Source organism: Lycium barbarum, chromosome 1 (assembly GCF_019175385.1).
Source record: "Lycium barbarum isolate Lr01 chromosome 1, ASM1917538v2, whole genome shotgun sequence".
Lineage (NCBI taxonomy): Eukaryota > Viridiplantae > Streptophyta > Magnoliopsida > Solanales > Solanaceae > Lycium > Lycium barbarum.
In genome coordinates this window covers 119497320-119506956 of record NC_083337.1, presented here as the reverse complement: position 1 = coordinate 119506956, position 9637 = coordinate 119497320, and the positions used below count along the sequence as shown (strand labels likewise).

The 9637-nt window shown below is 39.1% G+C and overlaps 1 protein-coding gene across 1 annotated transcript; it reads right to left on the bottom strand.

Annotated features, from left to right (window-relative positions):
• Window positions 1–8438: 8438 nt before the first annotated feature.
• Window positions 8439–9398, bottom strand: LOC132613520 (uncharacterized). The gene is made up of 2 exons (XM_060327560.1): window positions 9027–9398; window positions 8439–8945 (listed from the first exon to the last, which is right to left on the bottom strand). The coding sequence occupies exons 1-2, from the start codon at window positions 9396–9398 to the stop codon at window positions 8439–8441; spliced, it is 879 nt and encodes a 292-aa protein (XP_060183543.1).
• Between the last annotated feature and the right edge of the window lie 239 nt (window positions 9399–9637).

The window sequence follows — 9637 nt, the reverse complement described above, 5'->3', positions numbered from 1 at the left end:
CTTCTTACTCTTGTACAGTCACTCTCTTCTTTTCTCTAATGTTATTGCATCAAGCTTATCTGACTCCAACTTTTAGGGAAATTAATGTCAACTTAGCATGTAGCACTTGCCAGTCAAACTTCAACACCCTATTCAATCAATAACTTTAACATATTGTAACGTCTATTATCGAGGCACACATACTGATTAACCGCGCAAAAACTATCAAATATACTTCTACTATGCCCCTCTCACTAGTGTCCCCAATACTAGTTAAAATTGTCCTAATGTTGTAGCCGTAATACGTCTTCTCTCTCTGTTCCAAGCCGGTCCGCCTTGTCTCTCTCAATCATCTAAAATCTCCAACCGTAGGTTTCACACGCTTCTCATGTCTCTTAAGCTGCCCTAGTTCCTCATCCTTCCCTTATGTCCGGATCTGTAGGACTTCTTTTTTTCTTCTTTCCCCTCCTTTTTTTGCACACTTCCCAGGGGGTCACCCATTCTAGTACTGCTCTGGCCCAAGCACGCTTAACTTCGGAGTTTTGACGGGATCCGATGGTTAGTGCTGGTATGATCGCATCCATCCTGCTGCGTGGCCTTTGTCACGTGACCAAAAATGAGTTGAAGTTCTAACGGGTACCTAGAAAGTTTTCGTACTGCATCCACCTCCGGGTTGGAAGGGTCCCTTACTCTCCTAATCGAGAAAATGCTGGCTTAGCCTTCAGAACTCCCAATAACAACCATTAATCAACACACACGACTGTCTTCCATTCTTGAATTTAAGATCCCTAGTAGTGGACAAAACATCTTAGTCGCAGTATCCATAAGTATTTTGGTTATCGGTTCCTCTAAAATTGTCATTTGTCACCTATTATTGATATCCTGAAATAATTGTACACACATAACAAATTTCAATAAGTGACTCATATATAACTGTAGCCGGTCTCTCCTGCTCTTGGTCTGGAGGGTTGTATAGTGAAGTATCCTCCTCGGCGTCCTCTCGCCATCTACTGGTCTTTCCCTCTTCATCTCCCCCATCCAAATTCGAGGGGTACGAATATCCTGGCAACTCCTGATTTACCGAAGGCCAAGATAAAGGGCTCGAATAATCAGTAACACTCACAGGGGTAGCTGCCCTAAGATAATGCTAGACCATAAGAGATGTTGTAGGGGTCAACTATGGTTCAGCCTCGGGAGCCTCCTCCACCGGCGTCTCATACGAACCCTCAGACGGGTCCGTCTCATATCTATCTTCCGATGGGTCTTCCTCCATGGAAGTTAAGAACTCTGGGGGGATCGTCTCGTGGTCTTCAGATGGGTTTATCTAAATAGAATAGCTAGGAATCCTCCTGCTCAGTCCTGGAATTTGGGGTCCGGAATCCACCCTGGGGACTTCCTGGCACCCTCACTATCTGAAGCCAATCTCTTCATCTCTTGTAAAACTGCTCCTACCTACAGGGAAAGAGGGCCAGAAACGATCTCTCCTAGACTCTTGCTCTATCGCACGATCTAAGATAGAAGGGATGTTCAATGATTCCTAAATGCCCCGCAGCCTCCTGTTTATAAGTGTGGTCGGCTTCACATCCATAAACAGGACTCTACCGGACATGGTCTATAAAGAGCCCTGGGACGAACTACTCTGATACCACTTTTGTCACCACCCAAACCCATAGGCCATGATGAGTGCCCGACAACTGCTGACCGGGCACCCCCAACCTCGTACTTGTCATATTCTGAATAACCTGGTGGCCCATTTCGAGCTTATATCTGAATGATAATATCAATCGTAAAATTTATACAGCAAACCCTACCTCAACAACTCATAAAAAGTCTACATGGATATATATATATATATATATATATATATATATATGGACATGCGTGCAAATGATGACACTGCAGTTCGACATGGCCACTACATGTATTGTACATAAAATAAGAGACCACAAAGCTACAAGACGCTCCCACTACATACCACTGTCTACAGACCTCTATGGAATATAAACTGTAAAAAAGAGAGGACAAAGCCCTGTCATACCCACATATCTACATAGCAAAAAAATGGAATACCAAATTCCTGCAACTCTTGACCAATGGAGCGTACTGACTGTGGCTGAGGGGAGATCCTACTAGTCTGGATCGTCTGGCTGGCTACCCGATCCTGCGGGTATGAGCGTAGCGTCCACAAGAAAGGACGTCAGTACGAATTGTGTACTGAGTATGTATGGCATAAATAACAACATAACAAGGAGTATGGAACATAACATGAGGCAAAAAGATAACCTGTACATCTGATTGCCTCTTAAGGCGGATGTCATGCATGCTAGCTTTAACTTTTTAAATCAACATTATAAATATATACAAGCAAACAACCCGACCATATAGGTACGGTGTTATGCTGCCTGGCCATTTAGGCACGGTGCTATCATTATTAGCTCGCGTCCGGGGCGTAAGCTACCCGTTGCAGTGGTGTATCTACCCGGCCACCTATAGAGCGGTGCAGTGTTATATTGCCCCACCATGTAGGCACGGTGTTATTAAAATACATACATAATTATAAAAACATGCATGAGAGCCTAAGTGAAAGCTACAATTCTATCGGAGTGATATAAAGTCGGTAACCTCCGATTTATATTATGGAATAATCATCATCGCTATATCACACCTCGAAGGAACAATTCATGAGCTGAGATCAACAACAATGAGCAATTCAAGAAAAGCATGAAATAAACTTGTTTATATCATAATAACATCAAAATCATAGCTTTGGAACTTCTAGAACTACAGTAATCGTCATCATTATCATCATAAAGCATACTCATCTTTAGCATCATAAGAAACTCTTGGAATCATGAATCTCTAACTTCTGATGATAACGACATTATGGAAAACATCTCATCTTTAGTATCATAGGAAGCTTTTAAGAAGGTTATGGAAACATAGGTGGACTCATATCATAGGAATCATGCCTTTTGAAAGAAAGGGACTAGCCTTAACATAACTTTCGGTCTCCTTGGCGATTCAACGTTTACCCTTCCACGCTCGTAAATTTACATATAAACCATTTGTACTATTGTTAGGCTCAAAATCATACGCCTATCTCAAATCGTTTATTTAATTCTACTTAGAATCTGCCAAAATTCGGGCAGCATCTCCCCATTTTATATGCCTAACCCGAAACCACAATTCAACAACCAACAACAACCATAACAACAACAGTACCAACATCAACAACATCATTACCAACACCATTATGTTCCCTAAAATATCCCACATGAGGTTTTCCAACATTCTCAACTAACCAACTCATTATATGACTGTTTAATAGTTTCACCTCCGTAAATAAACCGAAACTAATATTAAAAAGGAGAGATTCATACCTTACTCCCTCTAGTATTGCAATATCTTTGCCTCTCTCCTTAAGCTTGAGCCAAGACTTGTCACTATGTGATTTTATAATCGCAACTGTACACTGTCTGGACCAGAATCTAGGGATTATACTCAATTTGGGTTAACATTTTGGTATGTGGAAATTGGTTGAAGTTTCCCGAAAATTTGAGAAGTTTTTTTTTTAAAAAGCCAATCAGCCTGATGCTGTTGGATATTATTAAAATAAATAAAGGTATTTACAGAACAAAAAGAAATAAAATGAAAAGAAAGGAAAGAAAGATGTAAAAAGTTATACTACTATATCCTAGGAGATGATAATAAAGCCTAAGCCTTGTTTGAACAGCCAAGAGAAACAACGAAAAACTGCAAACAAGAGCACTCCTTCTTTGGATTGAAGCCATTATCAGTCACCTCAAGCTCTCACCAGGTGCTATGGTATCTAATCTCACTGAAAATCTTTCAAAAAGAAGTGTGGTATGAAGCTCCTCATGGTTGTTGTCCTTTGCTATCTAATGTCTCTGATCAATCTTACACATGAAATCATGTTGAACGTTTGTAGCTGGACTAGGTAACTAAGGAGATCCTGTTAATAGGCTGAACATTTCTGTTAATACCACACACTAACAAGGATAACCTTAGTCATCCAACAAGGACTACAACAATCTTATGAAACTGTTATCATGAACCTTTACTGCCTTGTGTAACTGAATCTTGTGTCATCACTTGTTGGCATATATATAGAGATCAGATGCATATGATCTGTCTGGTTCTCTATTTCTGTAGATCTTGCTTCTGAAATTAGGAATCATCATCTTATCAGCATTGAGAATCTTCTTTGCACCTGCTGGCAACTCAGCAAATGAATGAAAATGAACTGTACCTGCAAAATCAAAAACCAGGTTAGCTAAAAAATCAGCAAGTGCATTGCCTTCCCTAAGGATATGAGCAAACTGCACTTGTCCCTTATTCCTCCAGAAGTTGATCTTCTTAACTTCCATACAGATCTTCCATGGAATCTCCCATATTCCTTGATTAATGTTTATCACAGACAGAGAATCTGATTCAACCACTACAGGCACCAGATCATTTTTAATACCGAACACAATTCCATCCAATATAGCTATAGATTCTGCTGTGATGTTAGTTGTATCAGATATTCTTCTTGCCCCAGCATATATCAAGTTTCCAATCTCATCTCTAATGCAGAAAGCAGCTGAGCTCAACCCTGGATTACCCCTAGATGCCCCATCTGAATTGCACTTGAACCAGCTAGCATCAGGAAATTTCCATTGCACCATCTTATATCCTATTCTAGGCCTGTAATCCTCCAAATATTTCACCATGTGAGGCCAATCAAGTGGAATATTTCTCAGCCAAGGATATAATGTCTTCACCAGTTGTTGCAGATTATAATTGATCCCATTTATCACGTTTAGTTTATTCATCTTACCCCCATGCATGATAGTATTTCTTCTCTTCCATAATTGCCAGCATATGAATGCTGGTGCAGCCTGCATAACTGACTTGAGTTTTGTAGGACCTTGCATATACCACCATTGCACTATTGTATGATGAATCTGAATCCTTGGCATAATTATCCCCACAGCAGCATTGTAATATTGCCAAAATTCTGCTTCAAATTCACCTGTTAGGAATAGATGTTGAACTGTCTCCGCCTGATGAGGGTTCAGACAACATCTACATCTAGATACAATGCTGATATTCATTCTCTTTAGTACATCATCCACTGGTATTTTGAACTTCCACAATCTCCAAAGAAATAATGATATTTTGAATGGAACTCCTTTGAACCACAACTTTGAGAAGTGAGCTGATGTTTGAGCCTTTTTCCTGAGCAAATTCCAAGCACTCCCTACAGTGAAATCTCCTATAGTACTAGCCATCCACCAGGCTTTATCTTTCTCCTCTGAATGCTCCACTATACTCAACTCTTATAGGATATGATCACACACATTACTTGGCAGTTTGTCATGCAATTTCAGTACATCCCAACCTTCTGCATTCATAAAGTGTGATACTTCTTCAATGCTGGTGTCAATTTGAAAATCTGGTGGTATTACCTGTTTGGGTGAACCAAGTTTAGTCCAATTATCTTCCCATACATCACATGCTCCATTTCTAGGTTCCCACCATATCTGTTGATCCACCTGATCCCTTGCTTCTATCATTCTTTTCCACACTTGTGATCCACCTTTCCACTGAACTTCTGTAGGCTTCTTCTTCTTGCAATATTTATTTCACATAAAGGCTGACCATAATGTATTTTATGTTCTAAATTTCCACCATAATTTGGAAAAAAGGGCCTTAGACACATCATCTAGAGATCTTAATCCTAATCCTCCTTCTTCTTTTGGTAAACAAACCTTGTCCCAAGAGGACCAGTGTCTGCTTTTACCTTCTTCCTTAGTGCTCCAGTAAAACCTTGCAAAGATTTTATGAATCTCATTAATGGTATATTTTGTTGGAAAAACAGCTGACAGCATGTATATTGGAATACTCTGAAGCACACTATTGATAAGAACTGCTTTTCCACCAAAGGAGAGCAATTTTCCTTTCCAATTGTGCAGCTTGTTTTTCACCTTCTTGATAAGGTCATTGTAATATACCTTTTTCCTCCTTGAATGAAATATAGGACATCCCAAGTAGTTTAATGGAAATTGATTCCTTTTAAATCCTGTAATCTACTCCACCTGCTGAGACAATGCACCAGAAATGTTGTGATGCATATAAAAGGCACTCTTGCCTTTATTGATCAGCTGACCTGAAATTGCCTCATACTCCTGCAGTATCTTCATAATTCTCTTCAATGACTCTCCTTCTGCAAATGCAAATATTATAGTATCATCTGCATAAGCCAGATGATTGATATTTTGACTCCATTTAGGCATGCCATAGCCCACATACTCAGCATTGTCAAATTCTTCATTTAGAGCTCTTGATAACACCTCTGCTGAGAAGATGAACAGTGCAGGTGAAAGTGGATCGCCTTATTTGACACACCTGGTTGAATGGAAAAATCCTTTGGCCTGATCATTGAACAGGATGGAATACCAGTTATTACCAATCAACCTCCAAATCATGTCAATGAATTGACTAGCAAATCCCATTCTGCTGAGTACCTTCATCAAATATGACCAAGATACTCTATCATAGGCTTTTGCCATGTCCAATTTATCACTACATTTGCTGGTTTGCCCTTTTTTCTGATGTCTATCACTATTTCTTATGCCAATAGCACATTGTCAATAATGCTTCTCCCTTGAACAAAACCTGCTTGATTAATAGAAATCAACTGAGGTAGCACAGTCTCAAATCTATCATGAACCACTCTTGACATCACGTTGTTGATAAAGTTACTTAAACTTATAGGCCTTAAGTCTGAGTAACTTCGAACCAACTCCTTCTTTGGTAGTAAAACAAGATTTGTGTGAGTGAATGAATTTGGAAGAGTATGACCCTGAAAGAAAGACACCACCATCTTATATACATCCAAGCTAATAATGTCCCAACATGTCTAATAGAAAATTCCAGGGAAACCATCAGGTCCACTAGCACTTGATCCACTAAGGTTGAAAATAGCTTTTTTGACATCATCAACACTAGGCATTTGAAAAAGAAGATCATTTCTATTTTGGTCAATCGAAACAGGAATGAGTGACAACAAATTTTCATCTCCAATTAACTCTTCTTGTGAAAATTGTTGAGAGTAAAAGTGCACAGCCTCATCTGCCCTTTGATCATCATCCTTAATCCATGAACCATCTGAGTTTTGAATTCTTTTGATCTGCAGTTTCTTCCTTCTACCCTTTACTAGATTATGGAAAAATCTAGTATTTTTGTCTCCATCTACAAACCAATCCAGGCCTGATTTTTGTCTCCAGTACTCTTCTTCATAATGCAAATATCTCTTAGTCTCAGCCTGAGCTTTCTGCAAAAACCACTCTATTTACTTGGCTTGGATTTTGTTCAAACAACTGTTCCTTTAATCTCACTATTTCCTCCCTTATGATCAGCTGCTTGAATATATCACCAAACACTTCCCTGCTCCATTTGGATAACACTCCTTTCAGCTTTTTGATCTTGCTTTTGAAATTTATGAAAGGATCATCATGCTCCCAAGTGGACCAATTCAGCCTGACTCTATCCAGGAAAGTTTCATGTTCTATCCAGAATGATAGAAATTTAAAAGGTCTGACCAGATTCTGATGCTTATCACCATAGGAACACAGAAGTGGAGCATGATCTGATCCTGTTCTTGCAAGATGTTCCACTTCAATATTTCCAAAGTTGTCCAGAAGCAATGAATTAACCAACATCCTATCCAATCTCTCAAAAATACATACTTCATCTGCTCTACCATTCCACCAAGTAAAGAGACTACCCTTAAAGTTTACCTCTTCAAGATCACAGAAGTTTATGAAAAAAGCAATGTCTTCTATATCCTGAGGTTGAATAGGATTACCCCCTATCTTTTCTTCATCATTCAGAACCACATTGAAGTCTCCTCCTATTAACCAGGAACAAGATAAGGTATTGGAGAGATAATAGATATCCTCCCACAACTCTAGCCTTTCAGAAGAACTACATTTAGCATATACTAAAGTAGTAATAAGGTGCTGATTCAAATCTTGTAAAAAACAGCTTCAAAGTAATCTGCTGAGGGGAATCCATTAGAAATTCTACATCTATATTATCAGCCACAAAGTACCAGATTTTACCATTACAGTTGGCATTGGCTAAGCACATGCCCAACCTCCTTCTATAATGGTTTATTGTCCTGACCTATTGAAATGGTTCCATGAGAGCAATCAAAAAGAATTTGTGATGAATGTTTAACATTTGTACCCTATGAAAGGCTTTTTGTGTCTTTACTGACCTAATGTTCCAAATGAATGACTTTAACATCATTTAACATTAGATTTAGTAGCATTCCTCTTTGGTACCACCCTAAGTGGAATTTGTTTATCAATAGGATTCTTCTTGCCTTTCTTCTGACCCTTATTGTTAGACTTGCTATTAGGAGATATATCAGACTGCTTAAGAATGTTTTACTTATTTTGCTTAATATTCTCCTCCTTGTCTTCTTTAAGGAGATCTCTGACATCCTCCTCTACTTCCAAGCCATCTATATTATGAGAGATCAGGTCATGTAGTTCTTTGATTAGGGAAGACTTTCTACAAAATGTCACCTGTTGATGGTCAGTATGTGAAATCACCATTGCCTTTTCTGAGGAAGAATGATCTGGTGGATCACCATCTTGCTCCATATACACCTGCTCCTTCATCTTGTCACTTGTGACATCCACTACTGTTGACTCTATCGATTGAACATTTTCCTGCACTTTTCCTTCTCTTTGCTCAGGATTATGAATTGTCACTGAGGGAGAACCCTCTGTAGCCTCTTTTACTCCATCTAATCCTGTATCATCAAAATCCACATGTTCATCATGATCTGGATAAACAGTTTGTTTTTCCACCTCCTCTTTGTCTGGAATCTCTACTTGCCTCAAACTTGTTCTCTTTTCTGTTGTATTAGTGCCTTCTTCCACATTATCCTTTTTACTAGATTCTCCATCAGTTTTACCTTGTTCTCCATCTTCTTATTGGTTTTCTCCTGTATTCAATTCCTTTTCTACTGTATTGGTGCCACCATGATATGTATCTTCCACACTGTCCTTTTTACTAGAGTCTCCATCAATATTAATTTGTTCTCCATCTTCATATTGCCTTTCTCCTGTATTCAATTCCTTTGCCTCCGCCTCATCAGCCCGTGAGCTATGAACTTCTTTTTCCTGAATAATGTCTGGCATAACTTCCTGATCACATAGCTGACCTTGTGTGGAAACATGAGTAGTATTTGCATTATTCAGCCTATTCTCCACCTGATTACTTTGACCATCCTTGTTTCCATTTGCATTAGAGTTCTCCCCCTCAGCTTTGGATGTACTTGTACATGGTATCTCACCTTCCTCCACAGTGTTTAGCACATCAAATTTGTTTTGCACCATCACTTGTACTTCTGAATCAGCATTATTCTTTGCCTCAGCATTCTCAACTTTTCTTTCATTCCCCTTATCAGAAGTGTTAGTTTTTGGGACATACTTCACGATATGATAATTTTTGCCATGATACCATCTACGTGCCTCCTGCTTGCCTTTGTACAACTTGTGCCTCTTGATTTCCTGTATCCTTCACCCCTTTATCTAAGCTTGTAACCTCAACATCTGCTGTTTTGTTCAATTTAGGA

What these genes read in the sequence shown, in the direction of transcription:
- LOC132613520 (XM_060327560.1), bottom strand. Translation starts at nt 9,398, where the DNA reads ATGGTGCAAAACAAATTTGATGTGCTAAACACTGTGGAGGAAGGTGAG. An exon ending in ATCATGGTGGCACCAATACA is followed by an intron (nt 8,946 to 9,026) that starts GTAGAAAAGGAA and finishes TCTAGTAAAAAG; the next exon opens with GATAATGTGGAAGAAGGCAC.